The sequence below is a fragment of the Daucus carota genome, chromosome 3, assembly GCF_001625215.2.
Source record: "Daucus carota subsp. sativus chromosome 3, DH1 v3.0, whole genome shotgun sequence".
NCBI classification, from domain to species: Eukaryota; Viridiplantae; Streptophyta; class Magnoliopsida; order Apiales; family Apiaceae; genus Daucus; species Daucus carota.
Genome location: NC_030383.2, coordinates 11,526,548 through 11,548,644, shown reverse-complemented (window position 1 = coordinate 11,548,644; position 22,097 = coordinate 11,526,548). Strand labels below are relative to the sequence as shown.

The following is a 22,097-nucleotide window of genomic DNA, read 5'->3' as shown; positions in this document are numbered from 1 at the left end:
CGGTTCGGCTCAGTTTCTACCTAAAACCGTTACCGAACCGTATATTTCGGTTCGGTTCGATTTTTAGGTAGAAACCGTAACCGAACCGTTTCGGACGGTTTTTTTCGGTTCGGTTAACCGTTGGTCGGTTTCGGTTTTTTCCGGTTTTTATATGATTAAAAACTAGTATACAAATTTAATATTATTATTAATTTTAGAAGAATATTTATATACTTATAATATCAATTTCTCTTACTAAACTAGATAATTAATATATTATAGCACATATATATAATATATTATATATAGTATGTTATATATAATAATACTATATAATAAATTTTATATTTTTATTATATATTATATGAACGGTTCGGTTTTTCGGTTCGGTTTTAGGGGTAAAACCGTAACCGTTACCGAACCGTTATATCGGTTCGGTTATGGTTTTTTTCAGTTTTTGTCAATTACGATTTTTTTCGATTTGATTTTTCAGTTTTTCGACTCAATTTCGGTTTTTCGATTTTTTTTCTCACCCCTACCGAGTACTAGTATGCAAGTATTCTCATTTACTGATAAACTAAAGAAGTTAGATTCTGTTGGTTTTCCACGGCATGTTCTTTATCTTATCCGTACTTTGCTGTCTCCTCCTTTTCATTCCTTTTCCTCACATAAAAAAATATTAATATAATAATAAATTATTTATAAAAACGGACTTTCGTATATTTTTAAAATCAAATTTTAAAAACAAAAACATATCACTAAAAATGTTACGCTCTTTAACTTTTAAAATTCTGACTTACTCACTAAAAACTAATTTATAAATTTTAACATAAACAATAAAAAAAAGTTTCGATTTATAAGCCGAAAAACTGAAATTCAAATACAGCCAAAGTATCATTTTAATTTTTCATATTCTCCGAGCATCTCCAACCATCTAAAGCCCTTGGCTAAAAGGTGAGTTGACATACTTAAAATAAAAAAATTTAACCAACAGTTTCAAAAACTCAACTACAATCATGCTAAGCTGTTGTCTATAAATTTAGCCAACCTCCTATGGATGGCTAAATTTGTCGAACCTCTACAGGTCTCTAAGAAAATCTGTAGGAAGATTGTATATCATTTATTACCATATTGAACTGATATATTCTATTTTAACAATTTAAAATATTAATAACATACTATTTTTAAATTATAGCCAACTAATATAACCAGTACCGTTGAAGCAAAATGTCTGTAGTTCAGCAAATTTTACATAACATCTTGCAGGTATAATTTAGCCGACGATTATAACCAACGGCATTGGAGATGCTGTTAGAGCATCTCCAACGGCGTTGGCTATAATCATTGGCTAAATTAGACCTGTAAAACATTATGTAAAATTTGCTGAACCTGTAAGACATTTTGCTTCAATGGTACTGGCTATATTGGTTGGCTATAATTTAAAAATAGTATGTTATTAATATTTTAAAATTTTAAAATAGAATATATCAGTTCAATATGGTAATAAATGATACGGTCTTTCTAATGTGTGCCCAAGGGCACACAATAAACACTAAATTCTATAAAAATGGCCTATTTTGATTGGTGGAGTTGATGTAAATGCAGGGGGGCCATTATCATTTATTGTTCATCCACCAATCAAAAAGAGCTATTTTTATTGGAGTTAGGGACTATTGTTTGCCCTTGGGCACACCATAGAAAATCCCTAAATGATATACAATTTTCCTACAGATTTTTTTACAGACCTGTAGAGGTTGGACAAATTTAGCCATCCATAGAAGGTTGGCTAAATTTATAGACAACAGCTGAGAATGGTTGGAGTTGAGTTTTTGGAGCTGTTGGCTAAATTTTTTTATTTTAAGTATGCCAACTCACTTTTTAGTCAAAAATTTTTGATGGTCCGAGATGCTTTTACGAGTAAAAAATTTCTTATCTCACTTGTAAGCCTGGGCACACAGTCAGACACCGCCTCAAACTTTCGACATAATTAAAGCCCCACTTTCTATAATCTCTCTGTAATAATAACTGAACTGTCTTTCTAAACTTACCTCTGAACTCCTCCTTTTGCTTAATCTATGCAATACTCGTGTACTGCATTCCCGTACAGCATCTTTTTCCATTCTTGGAGTGCCCATCTGATTCTCTCCTTCTTTTTCTTGGATTATCTTGTATTCCTTTTCTGATGCTCTTTTAATCTTGTTTCCCAGCTTTCTTTTTTCTGTTACAACTCTCTTGCTTAGATATTCGGACAATATGAATGAGCTTTGTGTTTGGTCTTTGTTGCTGCTACTTCTTGCGGGGAGTTTCTCGAATGGGGTTGGCAATAATGTTAATTTGTCGAGACCAGCTGTTGTAAATATAGGAGCTGTGTTCACTTTTGATTCTACCATTGGCAAGGCCTCGTATTACGCGATTAAGCAAGCTGTGGATGATGTCAACTCGAATTCTAGTGTTCTTCATGGAACTAAACTTCATGTGGAAATGCGAAATTCGAATTGCAGTGGCTTTCATGGCATTATTGGAGGTACCTTTTTAGCAAGAGTACATGATAAGTTCCTTTATTATTTTTAGAAAGAGCCCCTGCTGAAACTATTATGCATTATTGCTTCGGTGAACATGGTAGCTAAATAATTGTATATTCCCCAAGGATATTGTCACAATATTGTCCACCCCTCATGTTCAAAACCCAATATGGTTCACACATATTAGTATAAAGTTACCGACTCTCCTAAAACCAGAAGGTGTTAATGTGTTATAATACGGCTTAATTGTATAACTGTATATATCATGCTTATGTTGATAGGCCTGTTCCCTTGTAACCTCATCTTGGGATTGAAAGGGGATCTTTTGGAGCTCAATATGGTCTTACTAATCAACCTTAGTGTCCTAAAAATATTTTGTGAATATTGCGGTTCACATGATTCTAATTCGAGATTGATAGGTCAAATGAAGCCTCTATTTAATGTTAAGTAATGAGATAAAGATGTTTATCATGCTTATGTTATTATACATTTATGTGGGGATTAGATGCACTTCTACTAATAAATTAAGTGCACAAATATTTCATTGCGGTTGTCTATCTTAGAAGCTGCCACTTCTTACATGGGTCCAGTGTGTTGCTAAGGAGAGTTGGTGCGTTGTGTTATAATTCACTGTTAGGATGAAATTTCATTTAGAAATAATAGAACAATTACATCCAAAGTTTGACAAATTATAAATTGTTTCCAAGTTATTTTGTATAACTTTGTATCTGTCTTCTGGTAATAATAAAAGCAATCCTATTATTGATAATTAACAGTAAAAATATGTTTACTAAACATGTAGTACAATCCAGTCAGTAAGTTTGTGCTCCTAAATCATTTTCTGCTGGTTTCTTTGGATTTAATTTGAATAAGAACATATATTTGTTCCTGACCAAAAAAAAAAGAACGTATATTTGTTAAAATTGGAACTGTGGATTTTCTTTCTTCTTTGGTTAGGCTCAGCCTAGTCAGCTATAACGTCTCTGCAGATTCTTTAAACCATGATACTTGTATTGTGCTTACAGCTGTGCAATTCATGGAGGTCAATACTGTTGCTGTGATAGGCCCACAATCGTCTGAAGTAGCTAATGCTATGACAATTGTTGCTAATGAACTCCAAGTACCTCTCTTGTCATTTGGTGCTACAGACCCCACTCTAGCCTCTCTCCAGTTTCCTTTTTTTGTCAGGACGACACAGAGTGATCTGTACCAGATGACTGCAGTAGCTGACATTGTTGAACACTATAATTGGAAGCAGGTCATTGCGATATTTATTGATGATGATTACGGAAGGAATGGGGTAGCAGCCATGAATGATGCACTTGCAGCAAGGCGCTGCAAAATCTCATACAAGGCTGGGATTCCTCCTGGACCTGGTATCAGCAGGGGCGATATTATGGACATTCTTGTGAAACTTGCAGTGATGGATTCTCGCGTAATAGTTTTGCATGTTTACCCTGCATTGGGCTTCACAGTTTTCTCTGTTGCACAGCATCTTGGAATGATGGATGGTGGTTATGTCTGGATAGCAACTGATTGGCTCTCATCTGTTTTAGACTCCGTACAACTTTCTCCTGAAAAGATGGATTCAATGCAAGGAGTTTTAGTTTTGCGTCAGCATACACCGGATTCAGATAGAAAGAGAACATTTATCTCTCGGTGGAACAACTTGACTGATGGTTCTGTTGGGCCTAATAGTTACGCCCTTCATGCTTATGATAGTGTTTGGCTTGTTGCTCATGCTATTGATTCATTTTTAAATCAAGGGCATATTATTTCTTTTTCTACTAATTCTAAACTGAGGTCTGGAGGTGGTAATCTTCACCTTGAGGCCATGAGCATTTTTGATGGAGGAAAGCATCTGCTGAGGAACATATTGCAGAGTGACCTCATGGGCTTGACTGGGCGTATTAAATTTAATACTGATAGGTCTCTTTTTCATCCTGCATATGATGTTATTAATATAATTGGGACTGGTTTTCGGCAAATTGGTTACTGGTCTAACTATTCTGGTTTGTCAACATTACCTCCTGAGACATTCTACTCAAATCTAGCTAATTTCTCAATTGCGACACAACAATTGCACAGTGTTGTTTGGCCAGGAAACACGGTGGTAAAACCTAGAGGATGGGTTTTTCCAAACTACGGGAAGCTACTGAGAATAGGAGTGCCTAATCGTGTGGGTTACCGGGAATTTGTATCCAAATCGCTACGCACTAATACTTTTAAGGGGTTCTGCATAGATGTGTTCACAGCGGCTGTGAATTTGCTACCATATGCAGTTCCATATGAATTTATCTCTTATGGAGATGGCAAAGAAAACCCAAGCTACACAGGGCTGATTAATGAAGTTGCCAATGGGGTGAGTACAAAGTAAGAAGTGGTTTTCATATATTAAAAGAGAAATGTTATACTTATGCTAATTTTTCTAATTTTTTGGTTCCTGCTTTAGTTTTTTGATGGCGCGGTTGGTGACATTGCCATTGCCAGAAATCGAACAAAAATTGTGGACTTTACACAACCATTTGCTGCATCTGGGCTTGTTGTAGTCGCTCCATTCAAGAAGTTAAATACTGGGGCTTGGGCATTTCTACGACCATTTTCTCCACCACTGTGGGGTGTAATTGCTGCTTTCTTTCTTGTTGTTGGTTTAGTTGTTTGGACTTTGGAGCATAGGATTAATGATGAGTTCAGAGGCACCCCTAAGACACAACTTATAACCGTTATATGGTATGTTATTCTTGTTCAATCTGACAAAAAGGTTTGATTGTAGGTTTTATTTTTTTCCCCTTTCTACCCATCTCCTTATTCATGGAAGTACTAAAGTTGTTTGAGCTGGCTTATATTATCTGCTTTGTCACAGAAGACTAGGCCTAAAAAAATGTAATTTGCTGCTACTATTTAACCAATGGAGTTCGGTGTTCGTGACGTTTACATATTCTGGTTCCAATCTTTTGTTTGGAAATCTGGAATGAATTATTCTGGTTCCAATCTTTTGTTTGGAAATCTGGAATGAATTGCAAAACTGTATACTTGGGCCATACCTTGATATTTGTCTTCGATTAATCTTTCTGTATCTTAGGATTGCTGCACCGAACTAGTAGATATTGTTTTTTACAATTTACTTCAGATTACAAAGATTTGACCAACTTATGCATGTTGTCATCACATTAGCTTGTTATTTTCATTAAATAAAATATGAACATTTTCTGTGGACTGGTAAGCTGAACATCTTTTCAAAGGGGTTTCTTTGTGATAATCTCTTGTTTTATTTCCCTTCAGGTTTAGCCTCTCTACTCTATTTTATTCCCACAGTAAGTGACACTCTTGTTTACTTTTAAGGAGCCTTCTAGACATGCCCAAATGGTTGGAGAAAGGCATAGTATTTTACTTCTTTGTCTATTTTATGCAGGAGAGAGCACCGTGAGTTCCCTTGGCCGGCTAGTTCTGATTCTATGGCTATTTGTTGTTCTGATAATTAACTCAAGTTACACTGCTAGTTTGACATCTATACTTACTGTGCAACAAATGTATTCTCCAATTCATGGGATTGAAACCTTGAAAAAAATTGAGGAACCTATTGGATACCAAGTGGGATCTTTCGCTTACCATTATTTAGTCGAAGAAATTGGTATTCCTGAATCATTACTTAAACCCCTTGGAACACCAGAAATATATTCTTCACAGCTCGAACTTGGTCCGAAGAACGGAGGTGTTGCTGCAGTGGTTGATGAACGTCCATATGTAGATCTTTTCTTGTCAAGCCACTGCGAATTCCGAGTCATAGGTCAGGAGTTCACCAAATCCGGATGGGGATTTGTAAGTTTCTATGTTAATTAACTCGTCTATATATATTTGTTCTCTGAAGTGTATACACCATACAAGATACTTATCGCAGGTTAATAAAGAATGCCAAAGGCAATAATTTGTAGCTGTCCTTTTCTACTACCTTGAAAATTTATTTGCCATCTTCTTATAGGCATTTCCGCGGGACTCTCCCTTGGCAGTGGACTTGTCTACCGCAATATTAACATTATCAGAGAATGGAGATTTACAGAGAATTTATGACAAGTGGTTGTCAAGAAGCACATGCAGCTCAGAGAATGCTGAAATAGACTCGGATCGCCTTCACCTGCAAAGCTTCTGGGGACTCTTTCTCGTATGTGGGATGACTTGCTTCGTTGCCCTTCTTATATACTTCTTGCAGATTATGCGCAAGTTTTGCAATTCCAACCCTGCTGATCCTGAGTCAGAAAGCCAGCGTGATTCACATTCTAATCGTATTCAGAAATTATTGTCAATAATTGATGAGAAGGAAGATCCAATGAAGAGACGGAGTAAAAGAAGAAAAACGGAAGGTCCTGAAGATGAATATGCAAGTTCGGAATTGAGAAACAATGATGAGCCTGAGATGCAAAGACTAGACCACACATTTTAGTTTTGTTTTAACAACAGTTAATATATTTTACTTGATTAACGATCTATTTTTAATATCTAATAGTTCTAATTTGTCTTGATGAAACTGTAGTTACTGAGTAAAATGTCCAAGTACATGAAAGACGAACTGTTGAAAAACTTCATGAGTTGAGCAAAATCTAAAACATTCACAGGATAGTCCAGTGCCTACTTCATGTAAAGAACCACTAGCGATATTGTAAATTATTATAGCTTCATTCATTTTAAACTGACGTTCGATTTCGATGTAAATTCCAAGCTCTGCCCTTGTAAGCCGGAGGTCTGTATTATCAACAACCTTGACGAGGTTTATATCAACACTGATAGTTACATAGTCCACTATTTTAGCATCAGCTTTCAAAGTAACTAATATAACATTTTAGATGATCAACTCTCGTGGGCCTGTAATGTGTTCAGCTACTAATGGATATACCGATCAGCTGAAAAATAATAATTCCTATATGCACAAAGAAAACAGCTATAACAATTGATGTGTATAAACAGGCTAACCTTAGGAGTGAAACTGGGCAGCCACTACATTAAAAAAAGACCCTTCCCTAGCCAACCTTAAAGTATGTCAGTAAAACAGTGTATTGAGAAATTTCAGCCACAACATTCAGTTAATTATACTACCATCTAAACCAACACAAAGATAAAGTAAACTAAAAACAACTGCTTCTGAAACAACTTGCCCAAATGGCATCTTAGAAGAACTCCCAACAAGTAGTAGACTACATGAAACATCCATCTCAAGCACCATATGTAGCAAAAGAAAAGTTTTCAACGGTAAGGGTAAAACGTTTAACATTTAAAGAAATTCAGCTAATACAATATTTTAATTGTGATGAAGCCAATGACAACCCCACTGGCGACATTACATAGCAGCCTCTATCTCATCAGTATCCACAGCCACGCCATTTGGAGAATCTTCTGTTCGCAACTGAGCAGATACATCATCTATTGCAGAGTTAAGTTGTTCAATCTTCTCAGACAATATCTTGCGAGTTCTCTGTAAATTGAACAACTTGTGAAATTCTTGTACAAAACCAAAGAAACATATAGGCCACTACAATAAATTGTTAATAATACATTATAAACTAACAGTTTACGTGATGTTTTGAAGGAAAAAATCCGTCAATCAAAATACTCAATAACACTAAATGCATAGAAGTTGTCTACCTCCAGAGCTTTCTCTTCATCATATATGAATTTAGGAAGCTTTCTCATAAGATCCTTTTTGTCAGCTCCTGCTAGTGCCTTGCTTATCTAAAAATGAAACAAAACTGTCAAATGACATTCATCAATTTTAATGAAGTCCCATTAGAAATATCCCGCTACAGATTAAATTCAGAAGTATATTCCAATCCAATAGTAAAATGTTTAATGATTATTATAATTGTGTAATGTACTAAGCTAGAAAGCAGGGGTGCGGCACTTAGGTAGTGCACTGCGCAACCGGTGCGCAATGCGCGGGTGTGCAGCAGCATATGCACAGAATGCGCCACCTGGCATGTAGCCGTATTTCTTGGCCGCGATTAACAGGGTGCGGGAGGGGCAGTTATGGTAAATTTTTGTTCTCCACCGCCCCATAGATTTTTTCTTCTTCTTCTTCTGCCATCTCTGTTCTTACTTTGCAAATCATAATCAGTGGCTAATATCTATTTGTTCGTAAACGATATGTTCTGTGTGTGTAATATGCAGTGTCTGTCTGTGTTCTATCTGTATGTACTGTTCCAGCAATGTAATCTATAAATTTTCAAAATTTTAATTTGCCGAATCCCCACATTTTTGATTTAGCCGAATTCCGCCCGTACCCCAGACCCATGGTTCCTAGGCACCAAACATACAGTATCAACTAAGACAAAAAAGAGCACCCTTATACTATGAATGTTACAGCTGAAAGTAAATATAGTACTAATTAAACACCTGAGGTGCATATACAGCTCCAAGAGTACCAACAAGGATTCCTCCCAAAACAAATCCACCGATAAAGATGCTCCCGCTGCTTGGCCTTCCGCCATCACTGTAATTCCATTCGATCAATAAGTTTTAATGTAATACATGTAAAATTATCAAGGCATAAGATTCAAACAAAGAGAGGACTGATTATTGTTAATTACATAATCATGCAACTACTTGATACCTGTAGCTTGCTTGAACCGCAAGTGACCTTCTTCTGGTTTGTCGAGTAGTCTGGAATGTCAATTTGGCAAGACCTCCATTTCCAGCAAATTGGTCAACAGACTTCGGATGCGAGCCTAAACAACAAAAAGGGCTTTAGATAGTAAAATATCACAACTATTAACATAGCGACACCTCACTAAGGCAAGCAACAAATCAACAATTGTACACGTATCATATTCTTTATGCAGAATAGTCCATCAAACCATATTTCCTAAATAGCGACAAATCAAAAGTACACAACTCAATCTTACACGTCCTCAGTTAAGACAAAAAGCTGCTCATGTGACTTATTACACTGTAACATCAGGATATCCATATTAACCTCCATAAATATGGACACACAAGGAATTAGTAATTAATAACGATCCGCCCAGTTTAAGGAATAATAATCTACAGAAATGGAATGATATATGCAATTTTGTGGGTAAATATCTTCCTTCATTTCCATTCCTACCAATATAAACTAGCAACGAATCCCGCCAATTTATAAAACACTCGTAGCACCGGAAAACATCGCTGCAAAAAATTTAGCACATAAATTTTTCCCAGTATTCCCTCTTTACAATGTTGACAACTTATCATTCAATCATCACTATCAACCGGTGCATCATAAGTAATCACTAGCGGAACTCGAAGCCGAATCAAATAGTATAATCACACGATGCTTTAACTAAACACTAAATTAAAGCCACCACATAAATATTTGAATTAGAAACTGAAATTTCAAACAGACAACAGCAAACAAGTATAGCATAAGTTGATCGAGCAATGAATCGAAAACAACAGAAATGAGCAACAACACAAAATTAATTAATTTATAAAAAACGTGAAGTAAATAGAAGAGTAAATTGAGAAGCATACCTGAGGAGATTTTGACGGCGGGGAGAATCAGCGAATTGGAGAGGAGACTCATGGTGATTTGTTGATTTCGAGGAGATGAAAACGGAGATTACGAGCTCAAGTGTGTGTTTGTGTGTGTGTGAAATGGAAGAAATTAATTTTGGGGGAAATATAGAGGTAATTTGTGTCGATAATATCGAGGCTTTACTCGCTTCAGTGTAATCATCCGCTGCTTCGCGGACCACTGTAGTTGCCCAACCTTTTCTCTCTTTTTTTTCCTTTTTTTTTTTTTTATATCAGAGGCGTTTGTAAAATGGGACAATAAATCGATAAAGTATGTAAAATGAACAAAAAACACTGAACGCTTAACTAGTATCCGTTAATGGTTAAAAGATTCCGGATATTTAAAAGAAGAATATTGTAATTCTGGTCGTGAAATACTTATTCAACGGTCCAAAAATATTAAACTATATCAGTTGGTGGCGAAATCTTTATCCAACGATTCAAAAATATTATACTATCTCAGAGGTGTTGAGCAATCCATTATTGGGATATGACCCTATACATATATTGATTAGTGAATTAATATAAAATTCAATAGAATTTTGAAAAGAAAATCGCTGTGAAAATTTGAACTCGGTTAACTGTTTTCATTAGTTTGTGACCTCCTTCGTCCAATTAATTAAAAAATCATCAAAGTGAAGTTGATATTCATCTGATCCATAATTTAAACCTGACAACATATCCATATTGACAAGATCGTGTAGTTTGAGCGAAATGTTAGATCCAAATATGTATAACCAAAGATCATCTTATGTGATATTATCAAGGTCACAATAGAACTATATATCGGAAGCGTACCTGATTCCATAGCTGTAGATATCCGGATTGTGGGACTTGATCTTCCACAGACTTGATTCACCTCTAGCCGACTTGATTCACCTCTAGCCGTATCTCGCTCAAACTGATGGGAATAGAGGAGTAGAGGTTGGAACAGTCTTGGGGACCAAAATCCTATATTGTTCTTTATATAGAAGCCATATCAGACCCCATTAACCCTAATAAGGCTTACTATTGGGTATTACACATTTCAAAGCCCATACCGATTAAGATGATTTAATGGCTCTTTATTTTAGATCACTTAATTAGCCCAATAATTAGAATAAACATAATAAATATAATTGTCTTTAATTTGTATGCCCACATATTATTATTAGATTATTAAATATAATCTAACACGAAAGGCTTTGATTCAGTCAAGTTTCTGAGGTGAAAACGAAGCTGAGTTTAGCCACAGACAGCATCTGCAACTGAAAGTTAGACAAGGATCAAGAAAACAAAGAAATGGAAGGCGCATACAAAGAAGAAACCTTCTTAAAATCATTCTGATAGTTCAAATATCGATCATGGCTATGATGTGTTCATCTGTTGCCTCCAATCTCGTGATCACCAAGCTCCATCGACAGGTTAGTTTCTCCAGCTACATATTTTAATCCTGTTCTTTATTTATTTTTTTACATTGCAGCTAGTTATTATCAGCCTGCAGAGTACTTAAGTCATTAGTTATGCAATGTGCCTTTCCTAGTTAAGTACTGTTTACAGGATACCTTCTACTTGAGTGCTATGTGATCCTCCTTTTACTTGATTCTTTTTTTTTCTTTTTTTGGTAAATGAGTAGCAGCAGCAGCTATATTTCTTGACCATAAGATTCTTCGTACAATATACAATTTTCTGGGCACGGGCAAGGCCTAACTATTTTGTTCACTGCAGTTTGATCTTACATCACACTTTAAGAGAGTTTGGTTTGGGGAGTGGTCTCAGGTTTGAACCCTCCCACCCCAAGCATTTAAGTTTATCTGCGTGTTGCCTGTCTGGTGGTTTATGGTCCAGTTAAGGCCTCCTCCTAACACCTCGACACTAACTTAGCTATTTGTTGAGATATATGAATAACAAACCTATTAGCTGTTGGCGAATGCTAGTTGCTAGCATTCACACCTATATGTCAAAAAGGATAACTATCTTGATTCTAGAATGGTTGATTAAATTAGTTTCTTGCAATGTTGGATGGTTGTACTACATCACTCACATTGTCTGCCCATTTCACCTCATTAATGATAATTGAACAGATGTTTGTGTTAGAGAAGGAAACTTCCCAAAATATATATATTATGTATTATTCTGTCAATATTCTGTCAATATTAAGTTTCCATGTAGAATCTGTATGTACTGATATATATACAAGAGAATACAGAACTCCGGACAAGGAGATTTACCCCATCTTACATGGTATCAGAGCTAACCCTAGCCTCCAGCCCCTAATTTTTTTTTCTCAGCCTAGTTGTGTGCAATTTTTTACCACCGCTGCTTCATCATGAACAAGGACGGTGATTCTTCTACTCCTTCTCCTCCTACTTCTCCTCTTCCTCCCTCACCCAGTTTTCATCCTGCCCTTGCTGTTACAAATATCAAAAATCAAGTTCCATTAACTCTTGATATTGAAAAAGTACAATACTCTTCTTGGACTGAATTATTTAAGTGCACAGCTGTGCGTACAATGTGCTTGATCATATCGATCCCACAACTCCAAAATCAAAGGACATCGATGACCAATTATGGAAGCGTCTTGATTATATTGTAAAGCAATGGATTTATGGCACCATATCTGAGGATCTTCTTCAAACTATACTAGTACCAGACTCAACGGCACAAGAATGTTGGGATCGCCTCCGTGACATATTTCAAGATAATAAACATACCAGAGCTGTGTATTTGGAGAATAAGTTTGTCAACACCTTTCTTAAAGATTTCCCCAATATATCTGCATACTGTCAGCAATTAAAATCTTTGTCAGATCAATTAGCCAATGTTGGAAACAAAGTATCAGACACCAAACTGGTACTCAGGTTGTGTGCGGGTTTAACTCGTGAATATAACATGGTTGCAATGATGATACAACAATCAGATCCCCTTCCCACGTTTAACAAAGCTCGATCAATGTTGTGTCTTGAGGAAACAAGTCGTTCTCGGCAATCCTCCGACTCATCTGCAGGTTCCGTCCTTGTTGCACCATCAGTGCCTTTTGCATAGCATCCCTCGTCTATGCCTCCACATAGTTATGTCCCTAATTCTGTGAATTTTGGTTCTAATGCTCCTATTTATTCACGTGGTGGAGGAAATTATCGCAATCATGGGAAGAGAACTAACTGGCGAGGGGGACGTGGAGTTCGAAACTTTGGTAGAGGGGGTGGCAGAATTAATTTTCAACAGGAATATGGAACACGCCCCTACGGGCAGCCTCAACAGTAACCTTGGACCTCAGCCTTGAATATACAACAACAACCATGGGGTAATTGGGCTAGTCCCCCAGCCCCTATCCATCAGCCCCTTACCAGCAACAACAACGCCAACCTGCAGGCATCCTTGGTGCTGGACCACGGCCACAACAACAAGCCTACACCTCTGTCCAACCCCAACAGCCCTATGACACACCATCATATCAGCCTACTGACTTGGCACAAGCATTTCAAGCAATGAGTTTCAATCCACCCGACGACACCTGGTATATGGACACTGGTGCATCATCTCATCTCACTAATAATGCAGGTACAATTAAAACTCCTAGTACATCTCGTATTAATTCATCTATTTTGGTTGGTAATGGCTCTTGCATTCCAGTTGTGGCTAAAGGGTCGTCGAATTTACCTGTCCCTCTCCCTCCTTTAGCACTCAATAATATTTTATATGCTCCTCAAATAATCAAAAACCTCGTTTCTGTCAGAAAATTCACTAAAGATAATCATGTGTCTGTTGAGTTTGACCCTCTTGGTTTTTCTGTGAAGGACCTTCATTCGGGGAGCAACGTCATGAGATGTAATAGTTCTGGGGATCTCTATCCACTTTGTCCATCTTCTTCTACATCTAGCTCCAGTCAAGTTTCTTTAGCTGCTATTTCTTCGGGTCTTTGGCATAATCGGCTTGGTCATCCGGGTCCCTCTGTTTTACAGTATCTTAGCAAAAATAAGTCTATTCAATGTAACAAAGAGCCTACATCTACATTTTGTTATTCTTGTCAGACGGGAAAACATGTTAGGCTTCCCTTTTTCTCTTCTCAAAATGTAACCTCTGCTCCTTTTGATATCATTCATATTGATTTGTGGACATCACCAGTTTTAAGTAAAGAAGGGTATCGATATTATTTGTTATTTTTAGATGATTTTACAAATTATTTATGGGTGTCTCCATTAAAGTACAAGTCTCAAGTGTTTGACACATTCTTGGCTTTTAATGCTTATGTCAAAACTCAGTTTGAGAGAAGTATAAAATCATATCAATGTGATAATGGGAGAGAATTTGATAATGGAGCATTTCATGATTTTTGTGCCAAAAATGGGATGAATTTTAGATTTTCTTGTCCACACACTTCCTCTCAAAATGGGAAAGCTGAGAGAATGATCAGAACTATAAATAATCGCACTCGCACTCTTCTGCATCATGCATCCATCCCACCTTCTCTTTGGGTTTATGCTCTGCGAGTGTCATGTTACCTTCATAATATCATACCATCAAAATTACTAAACAATATCTCCCCATTTCACATTTTATATCGCAGGATCCCATTATATGCTCATCTTAAAGTGTTTGGGTGCTTGTGTTTTCCAAACCTCACATCTACTGCTAAACATAAGCTTTCCCATCGATCTATACCATGTGTCTTTTTGGGGTATCCCACCAATCATAGAGGATACTTATGTCTTGACTTCACAAACAATAAACTCATTATCTCTCGTCATGTTAAATTTATCGAATCCGAGTTTCCATTTGTCAAAATCCCAACCGTGACTTCTAAATCTTATAATTTTTTGGAGAATAGTGACATTTCACCCTTTATAACTGTAACATCTGGGATTATCCTTATAATTATTTGAATAATTAATGAATATTATATGAATTTTATGTGAATTTCTGTGAATTAATTGGTTCCTGTTCTATTAATTTAGTTGCGTATTTCTGATTAAATTGGAGGAATACCAATTTTTATATGTTCAGTACAAAATATAGTTTATTTAGAAATTTTCATATCGATTTATGTATTGTTGTATGATTTTATATTTGATTTACGGATTTAATTACGTATACTATATTTAATTATTTTAATTTTTCGAAAACTGTCAACCTGTAACGGTACCGAGATTTTACTTCCCGAAAATTTCAACAAAATTCACCTTTAGCTTAATTTGAGTATTCCGGACACTTTTCATGTTTTGACTTTTTCGATCCGGAGTACGGTTTGTTCCGGAGCCGGTCCGGCGGAGTTTTTCGGTATTAGATAATTATCTAGTTGTCTCGATAAACGTGAAATTAAATATTTTAACTCATCCTTATCTTGTAATAATTACAATGGGACCCGCATACTAATGGCTGATTAAAAAGCCCCGTTTTGATAATTATCTTGAAAACCGGTACCGATTAGACCTGTGTTATTAATATAAAGCTATTAAACATTGTATTTTCGTGTCATATATGATCCAAAGGGGTATTAATTTTTCAAAACTATAAATAGCCTTAACCGCACTCTAATTCATCGGGGAAATCATAATCTCAGTTAAACACGGGTTTATAGAGAGAGTGTTTTCGTGTTCTTGAGATTCAAACGAAGATTTGGAAGCGTTATCGGACTCAGATTTCAGCGTTCAAGTATCCAAATCGAAGGTTTCGAGGTGTAGAATCTGATTCTAGCATCAAAAACATCAAGAGATTGACAGGTGAGGAGGGATTTAAGGTTTTTAATTCGAAGCCATTTAATTTAAATTAGGGATTTTTGATTTTGAAGTTGTTTATGTGTTTTGATGATTGTATGTTGTAGATAATGTTCTCCTGATCATTTTGGTATATTATATGCTTGATTTGGAGTTCAATAACATGTAGAAAAGTCAGTTTGATTATTGAAACTGTGTTCTTGGTGTTCTTGAGTTGGTTGCCGGAAAAGTTTGAATGTTGGCCGGATTTTTCGATCTGTTAAATCTGGGTTGATGTGGATAGTACCATTAGGAAGAGCATGTGAAGAGGAAGCTAGTCATGTTTTTAAAACGTGTGTTGGAGCTCAAAATCGAGCTAATCGGAGAATTAAAGTATTCGCCACCGGCGAACTTCGGAAGGATTTTCCGGCCACCACACGCATCCACCATAAAAACTGAAGCCACCAACGTGTTCCTCGTGTAGTGAGCTTCAAATCTGCACCTTGGTGTTGAGTTTGGAGCTCCGTAGCGATTTTCCGGCGGAAATCCGGCGATTCAAGGGTGGCCGGCGGCATTTTTGCAGTTTGGTCACCCATCATTTGAAGATGGTGAAGTCTTCACACCCAAGTTTCATTTTTGACGTTTCAAACCCTGTAGTTTTAAAACTTGCGATTCAAACCCTCAAGTTTTGAAAACTTGCAGTTTGAACCTTGAAGTTTCAAAAACTTTTTTAAAAAAAAAACAGTTTTATTTCAATTATTTTATTTCGAAAATTGTTTATTTAATTTCAAAAATAGTTTTTAATTATTTCTTTATTCAAAAATAATTCTGATTTAATTTATTAATTAATTTTAATTAGTAATTAATTATTATAATTAGTCAATTAATTTAAATATTAATTGATTAATTGTTTTAATTAATTATTAATTAATTTTAATTGATTTATTAATTAGATTTAATTATTTTAAATGATTTTAAAATTTCCGAAAAATAGTTTCGAGCTTTGAAATATTATTCTAAAATATGTTTGAAGCTCGTTAATTGATTTCAAATGATTTCGGACTTGATTTCGAGTATCCAAAATTGATTATTTAATTATAAAATGATTCTCTGACCCGTTTTAATTCCGAAAAATGTTTCAAAATCCATATTAAATGCCAGAAAACTCCTTTTGACTTCAAACCTTCTTTGAAAAATAAATTTTATTGAATATCTTATTTGATATGTGTTATATGATATCTGATGGGTGTGTTACATGCCTATGTGAACCTTATATGATTGTTTTTGACATATCTTTTAAACCGTAAGTCGGATTTAAATGAAACGAAGGGTAGTTAGGAACTCGTTACGAAAGTGTGATGATAAGAATAGTATGAGATCATATATTGATAGATGATTGTTGTGATTAGCAGAAGAAACGAGGCGTAGAAAGGAAAAGCAAGTGGCGATAGAGTAGTATAGCGAGCAAGTGTAATTGAAACTTGAGATCAGCTATATAAGGCAAGTTCTCTGAGACTTTCCTTCAATTATATATTGTATCTGTTGTGATTATCTAGTGAACCTTCTGATTAAGCTCTGTGACCTATTGAATTATAGCATGGATTATTATCCTATTGATTCCTGAACCTTCCACCAGATTCCTTGAATTATAATATGGATTATTTACTTATTGATTCTTGAACCTTTGACCCAATTCTTTAATACTTGCTATGAAACCTATTTCAATTGTAAACCTTCAAGCTTTAAAACTTCTAGATGATTACCCTAAGAACCTAATTTCATTTCAAGCACATACCCTCGATACCTCAACCAGTTATCAATCACACATCTTCCAGACCGTAACCAGTTGATCAACCCCAAATGATGTCTGTTATGACATATACCTTACCGTTGATTGATTCTTTCCAGAAACTCCAATTTCTTGATCTTAAAAGCATTCAATTCTACTTGGATTCTTTTGTGAACCTAAAACCCTTCTTTATATAAACACTAAACTTTGATATGCCTTGCCATCTTATGAGTAAATGTTTGATTCTTGCTAAATCATGAAGTTATTTCTCATTCCTCCTTTGAGATCCATCTGAGACACTTTGAATAGTAGTCTGCTTCTGCTTCAAATTTTATTTATGATGTTGATGTTTCTATTTTACTGAATAATATTATTGATCATCTTGATTGTGATAGAATTGGATAGTTTTCTAAACTTGGACCAAATGAATGGTCAGACCAGATGAGTGGTCGCTTTAGGCCAATGTGTGCCTTGGATCCAGTAAACGAGCATGGTGGGACCTGCTCGGGGTTAGTGTCTGACTGATCAGCAGCCTAACCTTTGATTTTTTTAAAATAAATTTAATATCCAATTCTAATTGATACCCTAACAACAAATCTTGATATTGAGATTGATTCCGTTAGACATTGGTTCCTTTCAGCTTATGATTAATGTTTTAAATTGATATTGTTATACTTGCTGAGCTTGTTAGCTCACTCTTGCGATACTTTATGTTCTTTCCAGTGAAGGCAGAGAAAGTGGGTAACGATGACCCTCAGGCTAGTGGTAAGGCCAGGATTCCAGGCTGAGAGATGGAGAGAGCTATTAGCAGCGCTTGGTTTTTTTTATATATGTACTAGTTTGAATAACGAGACACAAATGATGTGTAAGCTTGTAAGAATTAAGTTTATATTTTGGGATTTGGGTTTGTAATAATTAAAGTTATGTTGTGGCTTGTTTTATACTTTAACCTGTTGCGATCCATGGACAGTTAAGGGTCACTACATATATTATATTAATTACAGGTTTATGTTATGGTGTGGACCCCAAACTTCTGACCCGGGTTTGGAGGGCGCCACAATAACTCATCATCTCACTACAAATCATGCTCAAGCAACGGTTTAAGTCAATGAAACAAGCCTAGATTGTTAGGTTGGGTAGAAGATTAGGACTAGAAATGAGTGATAGGTAGATAGAATGTTGAGAGGTTGAGGATAATTCGTAATAGATTTAGGGTTGATTTTGGTAAGGGATACAGATTCTTATGCGTGTTTGTTCTGTTGATTCTCAGACTATCCGGCATGTCAGGCCCCAGTACCCCGGTTCATTCTGATCATTCAGAGTCGACGGTTGAAGGACTTCCACCTCGTCCTGGAGTTGTACCTATATCTCCACCCAGGGCACTTACACCCCCACCTGTAGCTGGACCTTCACGTCCACCTGGATACCCTCGTAGTGGACAGACCCCTATTGCACCTATACCACTTAGGGCTATACCCCCGCCCGCTCCTGTGATGTCCCCACCTGCTCCCCTTATACGACCTCCTATCCGTGGACCTCCACCAGAGCATGAGTCTTCTGGATTCTCAGGTGTCGGACCCTCTTATCCGTGTTCCCCTCTTTCGGTACCCTATCATTACTATCAGGCACTCTTGATGGAGAGAGAGGAGTTGTTGGGCCAGATTGGAGAGTTGACACAGACGATGAGGGATCTAGATCCTAACAGGGGAGAGCGACAGTTGAGAGAGAATATCTTTGTCTTCCGGAGGATTGCAGCAGCGAGACTACATGGAGCCACTTCGGAGTTTGGTACCCCTAGGGATATTATAGATTGGGCTCGTTGGGTCTTGGAGCAGCTGGAGGTTATCGGAGGGCCAGACTTTCCATAGGTCTGGAGTATATCATGTGTTGGAGATGGTTAGTATGGTAGTGAGTAGTGTGTATGATGCAGTGTGTAGTGAGTAGTATGTATCAGGTCAGCAGATTTTGTCATGTATATATAGACTAGCGGAGCTGACTAGATGATATGTATGTTGTTGTGGTTGTCAGCAGATTTTGACATGTATATATAGACTAGCCGAGCTGACTAGATGATAGCCTTGCTGTTGCTGTTGTTGTACTTTACTTTTGACGAAGCGCTTGACGCTTGTATCTCCAGCACTGACTTATATATATCAGCATCTTTTATTTACAGTCTTGTCCTTTACTTTATCGCACTTGCTTTACTTTACTGTACTTTCAGTACCAATCATAAACTCTTGTGATAATATTGAACCCTTCTCTTTTATTGCTTTACATTCTGTAAAGAAGCATACAATTTATTTAGTTAAACAATCTCAAAAATATTTTCAAAAATGTATAATTCTGTTTCTTTAAAAACCTTTATTAAAAGGAGAATTTGATTTAAAACGACTAAGTGAATTGTTTCTTCTTTACAGAATGCCTCCAACAAGACATACTCGTGCCAACAGTGATCCTGAAGGCACCAACAGCATCAATGATAACAATGATAACCGGAATGTCAACATAGGCCCAGTAGATCCTGCTGTGGCCCAACTAATTCAAATTTTGGCACAACAAACTGCTCATCTTACCCGACAACAGCAACATCAAGAGAATCCTAGGGTAACTTTTAAAACTTTTCAGGCAGTTCATCCTCCAGAGTTTAAGGGCTCAGCAGATCCTGTTGCAGCCCAAACATGGTTAAAAGAAATGGAAAAGTGTTTTGAATTAGTTCCAGCAAGTGAGGATCAGAAAACAAAGTTTGCTAGTCATTACTTAAAGAATGAAGCAACGTATTGGTGGGAATCTGTGAAGAATATGGAAGGTACTATTGAGATTACTTGGGAGAGGTTTAAGGAACTGTTTTTAGAAAAGTATTTTCCTAGGTTTCTTCAGGACCAAATGGAGTTGAACTTTTTAGAGCTGAAACAAGGAAATATGTCTGTGGTTGAATATGAGAATAAGTTTGCGGAATTGGCTAGGTTTGTGCCAACTTATGTAGAGACAGATAGGCAGAAAGCAAAAAGATTCCAACAAGGTCTGAAGCCTTGGATTAGAAGCAAGTTAGCTATTTTGCAATTAGAGACTTATGCGGCAGTGGTTGAGAAGGCAATGATTGCAGAGGCTGAGAATGAGTTGTTTCAGAAGTCTAAAGAGGATAAGAAGAGAAAGCCAGACAATAAAGGAGGATCGTCTCATCAAGGGAGGTTCCAGAAGAAAGGGAAGTTTCAAGCAGGAGGAAATCCTAATTTTAAGAGAATAGGCAGTGGTGGACAAGGAGGACGTTTTCTTACGGGAAGTCAGGCCAATCAGCAGAGGTCTTCTATACCAGAATGTCAGATATGTGGCAAGAGACATGGAGGAGTGTGCAACAAGCCGAACGTGGTGTGTTTTAAGTGCAACCAGAAAGGACATTATTCTAGAGAATGTCAGAATCCAATAGCAATAAAAGATCAGGCGAATAAGAGTTCAATAAGTAAAGCTCCAGCGATAGGATATGCATGTTTTAAATGTGGAAAGCAGGGACATATGGCTAGGGATTGCAAAACATCGGCCCCAGCTAGTAATGCACTTAGAATCATGGGAACTGTTCCAGAAGTGAATGAGCCTCCTAGGGCAAGAGTCTTTGATATGTCAGTGAAAGATGCTATTCAGGATGCCGATGTGGTGACAGGTACGCTTAATGTAAACTCTATAAATGCCCAGGTGTTAATTGATTCCGGAGCCACTAGATCATTTATTTCTCAAGCTTTTGTTGATAAGTTGAATTGTCCGGTTGAATTGTTGAATGAGGTTATGAACGTAGAACTAGCTAATCAGGATCGTATCTCCGTTAATCAAGTTTGTCCTAATTGTGAAGTTGAGATTTTAGGAAGTAAATTTTGCGCCGACTTGATACCTTTCAAGTTGGGGGAATTTGATGTAATCTTAGGGATGGATTGGTTGTCTAAACATAATGCGCAGATAGATTGTAAAAATAAGAAAGTAATATTAATGACACCAGACGACAAGGTAATAACGTTTAGAGGACAAAAGCAAGTAAAGAAGTTCTTAACCATGATTCAAGCAAAGAGGATGTTACGACAAGGATGCGAAGCCTATATTGCTTATGTAATTGATAAAAGTCAGGAACCAGTAAAACTTGAAAATATTCCTGTAGTGAATGAATTTCCAGACGTGTTTCCGGATGAGTTACCAGGACTTCCTCCAGATAGAGAGATAGAATTTGCAATTGACTTAGCACCTGGAACGGAGCCGATATCCAAAGCCCCGTATAGGATGGCACCAGTAGAGATGAAGGAATTGGCAAAACAATTACAAGAGTTATTAGAAAAAGGAGTGATCAGACCGAGTGTATCTCCATGGGGAGCACCAGTGTTGTTTGTAAAGAAGAAAGATGGGAGTATGAGGTTATGCATAGATTACAGAGAGCTTAATAAGCTTACTATCAAGAATAGATATCCTTTACCCCGTATTGACGACTTGTTTGACCAATTGAAAGGAGCAGAATATTTTTCTAAGATTGACCTCAGGTCAGGATACCATCAGCTCAAAATCAAATCTGAGGACATACCTAAGACAGCTTTTAGAACAAGGTACGGTCATTATGAA

General features: G+C 36.6%; 2 protein-coding genes across 2 annotated transcripts; one reads left to right on the top strand and one right to left on the bottom strand.

Moving 5' to 3' along the window:
• Positions 1-1,916: 1,916 nt before the first annotated feature.
• On the top strand, positions 1,917-7,023 carry LOC108210618 (glutamate receptor 3.3). The gene is made up of 6 exons (XM_017381984.2): positions 1,917-2,503; positions 3,527-4,863; positions 4,954-5,231; positions 5,784-5,815; positions 5,914-6,320; positions 6,481-7,023. The coding sequence occupies exons 1-6, from the start codon at positions 2,233-2,235 to the stop codon at positions 6,937-6,939; spliced, it is 2,784 nt and encodes a 927-aa protein (XP_017237473.1). The 5' UTR covers positions 1,917-2,232; the 3' UTR covers positions 6,940-7,023.
• A 609-nt stretch (positions 7,024-7,632) lies between these two features.
• Positions 7,633-10,210, bottom strand: LOC108211248 (uncharacterized). The gene is made up of 5 exons (XM_017382792.2): positions 10,002-10,210; positions 9,100-9,214; positions 8,883-8,979; positions 8,136-8,222; positions 7,633-7,965 (listed from the first exon to the last, which is right to left on the bottom strand). The coding sequence occupies exons 1-5, from the start codon at positions 10,051-10,053 to the stop codon at positions 7,831-7,833; spliced, it is 486 nt and encodes a 161-aa protein (XP_017238281.1). The 5' UTR covers positions 10,054-10,210; the 3' UTR covers positions 7,633-7,830.
• Between the last annotated feature and the right edge of the window lie 11,887 nt (positions 10,211-22,097).

Coding starts and splice junctions, on each gene's coding strand:
- LOC108210618 (XM_017381984.2), top strand. CDS start 2,233: ATGAATGAGCTTTGTGTTTGGTCTTTGTTGCTGCTACTTCTTGCGGGG. Junction 2,504..3,526: donor CTTTCATGGCATTATTGGAG/GTACCTTTTTAG, acceptor TTGTGCTTACAG/CTGTGCAATTCATGGAGGTC. Junction 6,321..6,480: donor CCAAATCCGGATGGGGATTT/GTAAGTTTCTAT, acceptor ATCTTCTTATAG/GCATTTCCGCGGGACTCTCC.
- LOC108211248 (XM_017382792.2), bottom strand. CDS start 10,053: ATGAGTCTCCTCTCCAATTCGCTGATTCTCCCCGCCGTCAAAATCTCC. Junction 9,215..10,001: donor CGCCGTCAAAATCTCCTCAG/GTATGCTTCTCA, acceptor TTTGTTGTTTAG/GCTCGCATCCGAAGTCTGTT. Junction 7,966..8,135: donor ATGAAGAGAAAGCTCTGGAG/GTAGACAACTTC, acceptor TTCAATTTACAG/AGAACTCGCAAGATATTGTC.